Below are 12,619 nucleotides of genomic sequence, written 5' to 3' on the forward strand. Positions count from 1 at the left end.
TTTCTATATTTACTCAGTACATATCCATCCTGCACTTACTGCTATTGCACTTCTGGTTAAACCTAAACTGCATTTCGTTGCCTTGTACCTGTACCTGTGTAATGACAATAAAGTTGAATCTAATCTAACCGAATGAGCAGTTGCAAGGTGATTATTCTACACAATGTCATACCTCTGAGGATGGAAATATCTGGCCCACAAAGGCTTCAATAAATCAAGAGCCAGAATGAGACCGATTTTGATTTTGATTTTGAACTACTTCATAAAAAATAGTAGGTATATTTCCTCATTTCATTGACCTTATTTATGTCTATTATTCATTGCTCATGTGTAATCCATATAGAATTGTTCCATTGTTTATGAAAGAATGCATGGCTCCATGTATTGTTGACGCTAATCTTATTGTTCCAATAATCCTAAATTGCAAGATGTTTAGGCAATTTAATACATTTACTTTACATTTGAGCAACGGTTGGCCTTATTCATTCTTAATTATATAATTATGCTTAAGTGGCAAATTCTACTCACTGTTTACAAGGCCAATTGCTATGATTCTTTTCAAATAAATGAAATACACTTTTATGCCTGATTAAGAAAGAAGAAACTGAATTTGGAGCTCTAAGAAAAGACAAGGCATCCAAAGCAAGAGTGCGACTGTGTATATGCTGCCTCGTGCATGATGATTGGAGTTTCATTTTCTCAGCTCCACTAAGAGCGTTGTCTGTATGCATCACTGCAGTGAAACGGACTCTTGATAAAAAAGATGTTCATGGGAAGAGAGTTGGGGAGTACGCTTCTGAGCACAAGCGCAGTCGTGTAGGCATCTACTCCAAACGGATTTCACACTTGATTAAAACGTCTCCACAGCTTCCAGGAGGTTTATGCCACACCAAATGCCCTTGAGTAAAAGTCTGTGCAGCTCCACAACTTAAAATCAATGTGCAGAGGCGAAAAAAGTACTCGTACAGAGGTTTTCTAAAACACTTCAAATGCCACAATTGAGCATGTTACTTTCTTTATTAATTAGAAATTGCCATCATATGTATGCATCATGTGAAAGGGCTCATGCATACATGCACAGAAAACTGAAGTGGTGTCGATAGACCTGGGCGTCCGAGGCTACGGACCAGAAAGCTTTCTGAAAAGCCATGGATCTGAAAAAAAAATAATATACAATACTGTATGAGCGCATGTTGTGTGAGCATGAGAAAGAGAGATAGCGCACCTGTGAAGATTGACAAAAAACCTTTATGATTTTAAATATGAGATAGTTTTAGCAACCCAGCATCGTCAAAATAAATGCAGAAACTAACTCTGTGTGAGTGTGTGTATGTATGTGTGTGTGTGTGTGTGTGTGTGTGTGTGTGTGTGTGTGTGAGAGTGAGGGTGGAAAGAGTCAGTGACGAGTGACACAAGTCACAGCAGGAAGAGTAGAGAAGAAATGCCACAGCTACACGTCCAGGTGGAAAAAAAACTCAACTCAATCTTTTTCGATATATATTTCCAAATCAGAAAAAAGGGTAAGAAGTTAGAATGTGCCTGTTTGTGGCAAAAGTGCATTTCTCTTCATCATGAATATAGGTGGCATTTTATGTTATTTGATAAGCCTCACGTTGCATGAGTTTATGGTGTGATTCCCCCTAGAGAGGTCCATGCTAAGCCCTCAATGTTCTTAAATCCTAAATATGCCCCTGACTCACAGTTAAATCAGAAATGTCCCACATTTGCCTATTTTATGTATGATTTTATTTTACCTTATTCAGTCTCACAAAAAAAGGGATACAAGACACATCTCACTGACTGTCAGGTTGGTAATTGACTTTAGGTCGACTGTGTTTTTAGTAAATATAATCTGGTCTTCATGTAATGAATGCAGAAAGAAAACATGCCATGTAAAACCAGGGCATACACCGATGACAGGAATTAAAGCACATTCTGAACCATGCTCATCATCATCAAAGGGCGGAAAATCACCAATGACAGCTAAATGTGTCGTCTGGCTTGCCAAAGTCTGCCATTTTCTTCCAACAGTGCCAAAGCACATATCACACATCATCAACAGAGAACATACATGCTTTAATGCCAGTTATTTTAGTGGGCCATTACCTTGCCTGTTAGCGTTTCATCAAAACGTTGTATGGTTTATTTATAAAAAAAACAAGCTCTGACATTGTCTGTTCTTAATACTAAATGAAACACACAAGAGGTCTATATTCAACCGCAACCTGTCGTTTTGGGAGTTGTTGTTGCTGCGTGCTGTCTTAGCGTTCTTTAGCACATATCATTTCCAGTCCCATATGTCAGCTCACAAAAGACGTAAAAATAATAAATTGGTTATGGTGTCGCTATGACAGGGTGTTATGATAGGGTGTGTAATCTGTGAAAGCACAAGTTTTTATATTTGCTTGCACTGACCTTTCTGTCACACTCAAATCTATCTCTACAAAAAAAATCAATATTGACAATTATACTTTTGTGTCTGCCTTTTGCTGTGGCTATTAGCCATCTGTAGCTGTAGTATCCACTAACAGTGTGGTAGAATACCGTCTGCTCTGCACATCAAAACACACTCCCACAATCCGCTGAAGGGATCGTTGTTTGCATATTTGCTGGACATGATGAAGCAAATAAGTCAACCATAGGGGGAAAGGAGCAGCCAAAGGCATGGTGGGAAAATTGGTATTTTCTCACCCACTCAAGCCTGTTTTCTTCTGTACCTACACCTGAAATAAATCTGTTCACAGTCTGGAACAAACCCTTTAGAGTTTATAGTCTTGTATGTCATGGATGGAGAGCCAAGCTGGACAACGGAGGACAGATGGGCGAACCACAACGCTTTTCTGCCAGTGGCTAGAACAGGCTGACTGGATTTAGAGAGCTTGTGATTTGGTTTTGAAGAGCAGTGACTCAATGACATTGCTGACTCCCTTGCACAGCAGAATTCTTTTCCTCTAGACGTGGAGATAGATTGCACCTGTAGCCGTCTTCTTTTTATACTGGGTCAGTCCCATCTGCTTGCTTTAAGCAATGTCGTGAAAAAAAAAAAAGAGAGAGAAAAGAAAAAATGTAATTTCCACCGTCTGCCACCTTCAGTGCCACACCAACGACTCACAGTGAACCTTAGCAGAGCTTCTAAAAGCACCTCCACTGCAGTGGCACAACATGCAGTCCACAGTGCGGTTACAGAGTGGGGGTACACATAGAGCTTAACCCCCCGGCTGACAGATACATGTGAGGGGTGGGTTTGCATGCTGCTTGCATCAGGGTGCCAGTGGGAGGTGTTGAATGTCTGAGGCAGGCTTCCTCATCGTCTGATCCCATGCCCACGGGCATGGGGGAAGCTGCCTCTTCCTGAGATTTCACACTGCTACTCTCTGTTTGATTGCAAATGCTGCCTCTCTCCCCACCGGCTGCTATCTAGCGTGTGCGCTACACCACTATGATCGATGGCGAACAAATATGAGAGACCCACAGCTCATGGAGGGATAACGGGGAAAACCTGCTACTATTGTTTGGGAGTGCGTGAGGGATATTAATGGTATATTTGTGGTCCCTGCAAACAGTTTATATGGTTAATGACTGAAAAGTACCAAGAAACAAAAAGGAAAAAGAAGAAATATCCAACATCTGAGCAGACATTAGTGGCTGGTACTGGCTATCAGTGTAATAACTGGGTGTGAATGTATTCTGTGGTTGTCATATGGTGTGAGGAAAAACAACACAAAACTGGGGTTTTGTATTTCTTTCGCTATGACATGTCAAGTCTTGTTATTCAGGTGTTCAGAACAGTTTCTCACAGTAAGCAGAAGCTACCAAAACAGTCTCTTTTTTGTTTTCCTCCAGTGGGGAGCATTTTTAACAGGGAAACTGGCTACAAGCAGACAAACACAGTGTTGACGTGCACATTTTCCTTGCTCATTGTAATGGAATACAAAAGAACAATGGTGGAGCTTGTAACCTCAGACATGCACTTCCATTTCTCATGAGGAAAATTGGAATGTGTAGGCTTGAAGGTTTTTTCACTTCACCTAAACAGAAAGTAAGTTAAAACGCTCTGATTAACCATTTAGCACTATGGTGTTATTCTGCACTGCCAATTATTTGGTTCTTACCACAATAATAAAAAAAACTTAGAAGTTTACAGCATTTATCTTGTTTAAAGGGGGAATTTCTTCTTTTAAGCGTTCAATTTTACACTATAATCTTAAATCAAGCAAGCTTGTCAAGTCAAATTATCTTGATTTATCATGCTTTATTATCTTGACAGATAATTTCACTTGTGTTGAGTGCCTTTTACCTCAGATTTAGTGTTTTTATCTTGTTTTTAAACCCCCCTTTTTCGCAGTGTGTAGATGCTCGGCACACATTTACTCTGCAGCATGCTTTGTGTACAACAGTTCATAATCTGTACACAGCATCACCGGCTTTTGTAGAAGTATAGTTGGGGGGAAAAGTATTTTTTAAATATTGCAAAAGCATATGAATGTGTCACTTTTCACAGCCGTGGATACCATTATGTCGCCATGTGGTCTCTAAGTAAAACTAATTAAATGTTTTGGTTTTAATTGGTTCTTTTGTCCACAGATGGTGGTGCCAGGATAAAAAATGGTGTTGAAGTTTTAGGCACACGCCTCCTTCACAGATTCTGAATCCTCGGCTTCCTCAGCCTCTTGCTGACAAAGGCTGATGAGTGGACATGTTGGCGGGAAGCTGACTGTCTGGAGAAACGGCTGTAGTTGGTTCAGTGGGTGATGGTGCATCTCCTGTCAGTTCTCTCACCATCCACCATTTTGTCTTGCGGTTCCTGTATTTGAAGACTACCTTTTGAATCACTGCATTTGACAAAGCCTTAGCACCTGCTGACAGATAACGCTATGCACCAGCTCCTCCAATTGAGAAGTTGATTTGCGGTGTGATATGTCAACCAATACTAAGACTTTGTCAAACTGTGACATGCACAAGGCATCTCCAGATAAAATAGATCCAAAACATTGCTGAAGGAAAGGGAGGACGCAGTTCTAAATAATGATGTAGTTGGTTTTGTAAGTAAGATAATCGTTTTTTCTGTTGATGCACAGAGGTGTTTGTGATGTGCTTGTGTGGGGAACAGCTTCATGCCCCTGCCCACAACAATAAGTTTGGCTTGCTGGCCAATTACGGAGTGGAAATTGCATTCTGAACCTTGACAACACAATATTGATCTGCAGCAGCTGCCAATGCAAAAAAAAAAGCATAAACTAAATATTTATCACAAAAACGATTCAGGTTTTTGATTATCCAGTACAAGTCCAGTTCCCAGTTCCGTGACTCTTTTTCAATTGAGTTTACACAATACCACTTTTGTTTTAACAGTCAGAAAGTGGAACTGCAAGGTAACAATCAAATATAAAGGAGGTCTCCAGATAATCTACCCAATCATTTACATTAAGACATTACATAAGCTAGAGCACAGAATGGCTTGACCATAGACGTATTGTTACTCAACTTAATGGTGCCTTGGAGAGAAAAGGTGCTTACATCATTTTGGTTGAATCTTTTATCAGTGCAGTCAGCTTGGATAATAAACAGCTGTACTCTATATGCTGTATTCAGTCCCATATTCATGCAGAAAGGGCTACAGGGAGACTAGAATGTGCATGTTGAGTTTGAAAGGCATTAGTTCGACATCAGTGCCTAAATTTAGAAATTTGCATTTGTTCTCCAGGCCAATAAAGGTATTTTATTAATGCTGCTCATTTAAATCCTTAATGCAGGCTGCACCACAGTTGATATAGGCAGTAATACTAAACAAAGGGATGCTGAATAGGATTAAAATACAGACCCACTTCTTCATACACATGTCCAGTTTAATGTAAATACAGTTTAGCTTAAATTGACACTAATAATCGTTTAGCTTTGGGTATGGCACTGTAATAATCATTTTTAAATTATAACAATATGTAAGACTGAATAAGGAAGTGCATTCCTGTATAGACATGTTAGCTGTCTTATGTTTATTGGGAAAGAGATTTTGTAAAGGGTTACCAGATTGTATAATCTTATTATAGATTTAGGCGATAACCTGCTTGCATAATTTCATTTAGTCCCACTCTACTCCTTCTTCTGCCACTTCCTCCTGAAATAGGAAACCTCACATTTCCCATTCAGTTTTCTGTGCAATTAAATTAGAAAAGCTCAAAGAAATGTAGACTAAGTCCCTGTGGTGTGAGGTTGTGACTGGATGCTCAATAGGCTTCTTTTTTTGCCACAAAGTGTAACTCCGTCATTAATTCTGCACAGGTCAAGGAAGCTTAACCATTGGTTCAACCATGTTAAAAATACATTTTTGGCTTGAACATCTTGAACGCTGCTTTGCTCAGCTCTGCTGGGAGTGGAAGTGTCAACAAGCAGCAGAAGTCTGTTTCTTGTGCAGAATAGCTGATATAAACACAAACATCCAAGACTGTATTTGGTTTGATAATTGGTGACAGCACTGTGGTTGGAAGTGAAGATGGAGCTGAGAAAAAAACAACAACCAAAAATACGTTTTTGTGAAGTTTATGATTTCATGAAACCTAATCTCGTGATAATTAGACAGACGTTTTATCGACCAACCCTTCTGTGATTACTGTGTGACATTTACTTGAAGAGTCGCTTGTCTATTCCTGTCTCACACCCAAATGTTCTTTCTTCTTCCTGTCTGAATGTCTCTTTCTTGGTCCCATGCCTTTGAAGCTCCCCCCCCTCCGCTTTAGCCTTTCACATTTGCACTCTATGGCCCTTTTCTACCACACTGGCATCGCTCCATGGCCTCATACTGGCAAGTAGGAGATGTTGGATTTTTGCAATAGCAGAAAAGGAAACATTCAGTCTTACAATTTAAATGCAATAAAGCATGTTTATTTCCTTGAACTGAATTTTTCTAGAACACTTTCTATAATGGGCTTTCATACTCAGGTCACAGTGTTACTTTTTGTGCTTTTATCTTTGTTTGTCGCCCACATACTAACCTGTCTCTAAGAGCCTCCATTTAACCCATTACAGATGCACTTTCTTGATTCCAGTAGAAAATGCTTTGTTTTGTATGTAGACCAGGAGAAAGGTGAAAAATGTCCCAATACACACCATATGTGTTGACAGGATTTCTATGTTTAAATCACACAAAATAACGAGGGTACAACTCATTTGCAATGTTCTTTTCATCAATGAGAAAATCAAAGTCCTCCTTATATGTGATCTACAGGTCTAAACATCAAAGTGGGAATTATTTTATTCTCAGGGTTTTCCCCTGGACTTAATTCCTACGCACCGCTTTCATGCTCACTATCTTTCACTCATTGATCTCATTGACCTGTAAAACAGATGTCTTCCACGATCCATTTGTTGTTTTCCTTCCCCTTTCGATCAAGATGCTTTCTCTTTGCTAATTCTGCCTTTGATTTCCACATTTTGCAATGTAAGACATGATTAACTAGGGAGAGCTAAGGTAAGACGCTAATAGAAAACAGAAATGAAATAAAGAATGTAGTTTCAAAGAGTTTTCTTTTACTCTGTAGTGATTCTCAACATGATCCTATGTATATAGCCTTGCCTATGGCCATGGTGGTTTCAAGACAAATTTTGTCATTTAATAATCCATCATATCCTCAAAGCAGAAACCAACTGATCAGGTTTAGGTTGCTACTAGAGCACTACGTAGTCTGTTCGCATTCCAGGCAAAATGCATATATCAGCCAACGTGATATAAAGAGATAACTGTATTATTTAAATCTGTTTTCATTATTACCGCAGTCACAGGAGATGCATTATTGAAATGCCAAGAATGGACAAATAGCAACATAATCTCACAAAATCCGATTTTTTGAATGGTGTAAGCCGTCCATGCAGCGGCTAAACAACAACCCCGGAGAGGTAAAGCTTTATTTGACCGTTTACTGTAGATGGAGAGTTGCTGCATGACTGACAATTCTCTGTGAAAGTAAAAAAAAACACTAATGCAGTCAGATGGGAAGCTCTGCTCCCACAGTGGTCTCAACAATATGTGTTTGAAGCAAGACAACTCACATGTATAGCATGATGAAATATAAAAATTGGCTTTTGTGTAGCAGAGAGGCAAAAAGAAGAGAACAGCAGCAGTCCCCCAATGCTGCTCTCCCGGCTGTACTCTCTGCCAGGCGATAGCTTTCTGACAAGGCTTTGATTAAGGCATAGGGGGGGATCACATGACATAATTATTAAAGGAAACTGCAAATTTCCATCTTGGAATAGGGACTTACAAAGAAACGCAAAACACAGAAGGCAGCAGGGGGTCATCTTATTGGCTTTTAAGGCCAGCAGGATTCCACCTTCCCCTGTTGTTCCTTACTGATCCATTGTATTCAGCTGTTTGTTCTTGATTGACTTTTACAAGCTTCTGCATGGTGAAGAAGGGCCAATGTTCATGTCCTTTGTTGTTGGACCCCTTCAACAAAAATAATAACATAGTTGGCCTAATGTGCTCAGATATGGGAGTAATTGTGGGGGAGAGGCAGGAACAATTGGGCATATCTGGGAGGCCCAGTATTTTGGTTGTTGAATAAAGACCACACCTGCATGTAAGTGCTCTCTGTGTAATAAAGAGACATTAAAACAGCAATATACATGTTTTATCACATTGGAATAAAAAAAATGGACAGGACATCCACTACATTATGAGATAATAAAATGAAAATATAATGCCCCGATGGGCAAATTGGGTCATGTAGCCTGTGTCTGTTTGTGACCCTGGTTAAATCTCCATGTTTAGCTGAAAAAGGGAGAGACTTTTCAATAAGATGTTTCTAATAATGCTGGGTGTATCCACTATGCTTGTGTCACGTGAATGTGGCTTGTGGTAAGCTAGATTAGAGAGCTATCAAGTGCAAGGGAGCCATAACAACAATAAAGCGGGAAAGCAGGAAGAGAAGGGAAAAAAAGACATACAGCATATGCACAACAAGAGTAAACATCGCTGTTGATTTTTTTATCAAAGTGGCTGCACTCGCCATCTGCTTTTTCAGTGCCTGTTGTGGCTGATGGGTACCTCATCTCCAGGCTAGATACTGTTTCAATGTAGACAGCTCATCAAGATGAGTGACAAGTGTTTGGGACCTTGCAACATGACCCTCTGAGAGGGAGCTAGCCAAAGGGAAAGTTCACAATAAATTATAATTTCTTTAAGTAAAATGGACCTTTGGCAGTGACAAAGTAATTGCATGAATATACAGTATATATCCATGTACAGTTTGTGTCTCTGTCACAGCTCTGCAGGTTGGAACTAGCAAGCATCTGTCACATTCCTACAATGAAGTAAAGTAAACTCTCTACTTAGAGCAGAGATCAAGCAGAAATGCCAGAAACAAGTTACATCATCATGCAAAATTCTGTCAGAATGACTTCTTTTGGCTTGAGAACAAGGGCTCCTTAGTGAGAGCACGAGCCAGTTTTAAAGTGAGTGTTGAAAGCCAGAAAATCTATGAAGAAATATTCTGACGATTTTGTGTAATAGCGCAGGGAATTGTTAGTTACATCACATTAAATGCATAACACAGTGACAAGCTTGGTCATGAGGTTAAGCAAGACAATTCAAGTTATTTCTATTTAGCTTAGGGCGTGCAGAATATTGACTGCATGATATACCATGTTAACACAAACCTCCAAATTAAGAATTGATCCTTTCACCAGGAGGATATTTCCTTTTTTAAAATAATTTATATATATATATACACAATACTGCTTTCCATTTAGTGTTGAGAAGGCGTTTTCAGTTTAACTGATAGTCCTCATTGAGTTTGTTAGGTCCTTGAACTGCAGTGAATTCTGAGTGTACAGTCAACTGACTGTGAGAAAGCCTTAAAACAAGAGTGACATCATTCCTCTGGAACTCCCTGGAAATAGGGGAAATGCATGTCAGACCCATACAGTACAATTCCAGTCCCTCAAGTGCCATCCATCATTGAAGGGCAGAACACTAGTTAGAGGGAGGTTCAGCGGCTCTCGGTCCCCATCATACTATGATGGAGAGATGACCCCCGGGGTCTTTTCTCTGATGCCGGCTTGAGCTGCCCGACCAACTGAGGTTGAAGTGGATCTGGCCCCTAGCCAGCGTCCCCACCCTGTTGCACAAAGCTCTACCTGCTCTACGATTCACACCTGGGGTGAGACTGGGTAAGACCCACTGACAGCGACAGAGCTCCGCCACCTCTTTCTATTTCTGCCTCCATAATTATTCTTAAAGTTTCAACTCAGGGTTCTATGGACCTGCCAGTGGACATTCAGCTAAAAGGAGCATCTCCAATAGCCACAAGTTACACCAGGCTAATTAAGAAAATTTTCTTCATGTATCTTTATAAAATTCTACTTCCAAGCCTGCATCTACACACACACACACACACACACACACACATCCACCTCCAAACCTGCTGCTTCAGCATGCTGTTGCCCAGACTCACTGGCGTAGCAAGAGCAGGCAGCGTGCTATCCAATTTTTGCCTAAGTACAGAGAGCCATCCACTTTTGTTAGAGTAATACATGAGCACATCTAAAGCTTAGGGATACTGGCTTAGGCATACTGGCTCACTCATTCATTTTACAAGCTTAGTGCTAAAACCGGACATTTTCAGTGGCTGCATGGTGTTAAAAGCCCTATTTATGGAACCTAATGTGTGCTTATATGTGTGTACTTTTCTTTCTGCGCATAATTCAGAACACTCATCTGGGTTTTCATCCATGTTATATGCATGTGGATAAGAGCTGAGTGGTTTGTGTATATCTCAATTAAAATGAAGAGGACTGGGACTCTGTCCCTAGCAAATGTTCCAGAAATCTTCTACTAAATCACTTATAAGTTTTGCTTTCCTACTTTTTTTTATTTAAACAACATTAATATAACAGTTTTTTCAGTACTTTCTTACTCCATTTCCTAGAACATGCAGTAGCCAAAGCCCAAATACAAAAATCACTATATATAATCTTCCCGTGAGCTGGACACAATGATGAAACTACAGAGAAATCACTTTTATGTGTAAAAGAAGGCAATGTGAAATTGAATGCAAGGGGTAGATTTATTGGAATAAAGGGACTTCTTTTCTGGTTCCATTTATATTTCACAAGTGGCTGCCATCTTTGTTACAAAATAATACGTCTGTTCACTTTAAAAGACACTAAGCCAATTACATACTGTGCTACAGTTAATGGTCTGTGCTGTAATACCACGTCTTTTCTCTCACAAATTATTCTGTTCAAAGGTCTGGCCTGTCCGCGGTCATTTGACAAACACTGTAATATCTGCAGCCAAAGTTTGGGAGGAGTGTGTAGTTCCCATTGTCAGTGATCACACAAGCGAAAGCACATATTCTTATTCAAATTGGGCGAAGGGAAATCTAGACACATTCAAAACTGTGACGTGTTGACACATCATCAGTTCCACTTTGGATTCAACTGCATTCTCCCGTTAAGTCATTTGTAAAAGGGCTATAGTTAACCATTGGCCATGGTGTCAAAGCCTAATCCAGGTTAGAGAATTTAATTCTGCTCCAGTTGGGCTCTTCCAGTGACCTATTTGCTTCAAAATAATATTACAAACAATTGGGGGATAACAAACAGCGGCAGCTGATGTGAACAGAGCATAATGCGTGAGCTAGAATGAGCTTGGGATTAGAAGCATATTACTCATGACAACTTGCCTCCGGGGACCACTTGTAAGTAATTTTTTTTTCAACAGAAGCTTCCACAAAACTGCCAGTCCCATGACCTGTTCCTGGTCGGGTGGTGGTAGTTCCAGCAGTGGCTGGCTAACAGGCAGGGACTTTGACAAGAAACAATGACATCTATCTGAGGAAACTCGGCCCTCAGGAAACATGCTGGGCTTTGAAGCAAATTGGACATAGTGGCCAAACTGTGGAATTACAACATTGGTGCTCGTCATGTGATGCCACGGGGCCCAAAAATACTTTTTTCCCATAGACGTATATGGCGAAAGAGACATCTGTAAATCAGTGGATGCATTTTTTTTTTTAATTGAATTTGATCCATTCGGTCCAATTTAATTTGGAAAGTCTAGAAGAACTGCATGATTAAATGATTTAATCCCCATTGAAGTTAGCGGAGAGTTAAACCAGAAGTAGCCAGCTCGGCCGGTGGAGGTCTCTAGTGCGCCTGCTCAGTGAGCCACATTGTACGGAGGCAGCGGCAATCATCCCGGTAATATTTTACTAACATATTTAACTTTTATGACTTCATGTGCCACTGAACAACTCTCATAGGAATGAACAGGGCTTAGCCTCGAATGCTGTTTCCAGGTCTTATCTATATCCATGGAGGAAACCCACACTCCTGCACCAGCACGCTATATTGGCACCCAAAGAAGTGGCCCAAGCTGGCACTCTTAAGACAAACAAGCCCCATCAGGCCGATGATCTGCCTCTCTGTCTGCACAACGTCTTCCTCCACATCTTTATTTGCTTAAAGTGTTACTCATGCTTTCTACACAAACAAGCCACAAACAGATGTACACAGGGTACTCGTAATGTTTAAGCAGTAATAGCTAAAACTGTAGTACCCTGGTTGATACTGATATGGAAAACATTGAAAGGAGAGCAAAATCCATGACAGGCTATACGAC

The 12,619-nt window shown here is 40.2% G+C and overlaps 1 protein-coding gene across 2 annotated transcripts in view; it reads right to left on the minus strand.

Annotated features, from left to right (window-relative positions):
- Positions 1–12,619, minus strand: part of pcdh1a (protocadherin 1a) — a 92,145-nt gene that overhangs the window by 6,027 nt on the left and 73,499 nt on the right. The window contains exon 5 of one of the 2 annotated variants that reach the window (XM_034890111.1): positions 9,781–9,884. The exons of the other annotated variant lie outside the window; for it this stretch is intronic. Within the exon in view, the coding sequence (XP_034746002.1) occupies positions 9,850–9,884 (35 nt within the window). The 3' untranslated portion in view covers positions 9,781–9,849. Of the gene's footprint in view, positions 1–9,780; positions 9,885–12,619 lie in introns of those variants that run through there. 2 annotated transcript variants of the gene reach the window in all.

The sequence above is a fragment of the Etheostoma cragini genome, chromosome 13 (assembly GCF_013103735.1).
Source record: "Etheostoma cragini isolate CJK2018 chromosome 13, CSU_Ecrag_1.0, whole genome shotgun sequence".
Classification (NCBI taxonomy): Eukaryota; Metazoa; Chordata; class Actinopteri; order Perciformes; family Percidae; genus Etheostoma; species Etheostoma cragini.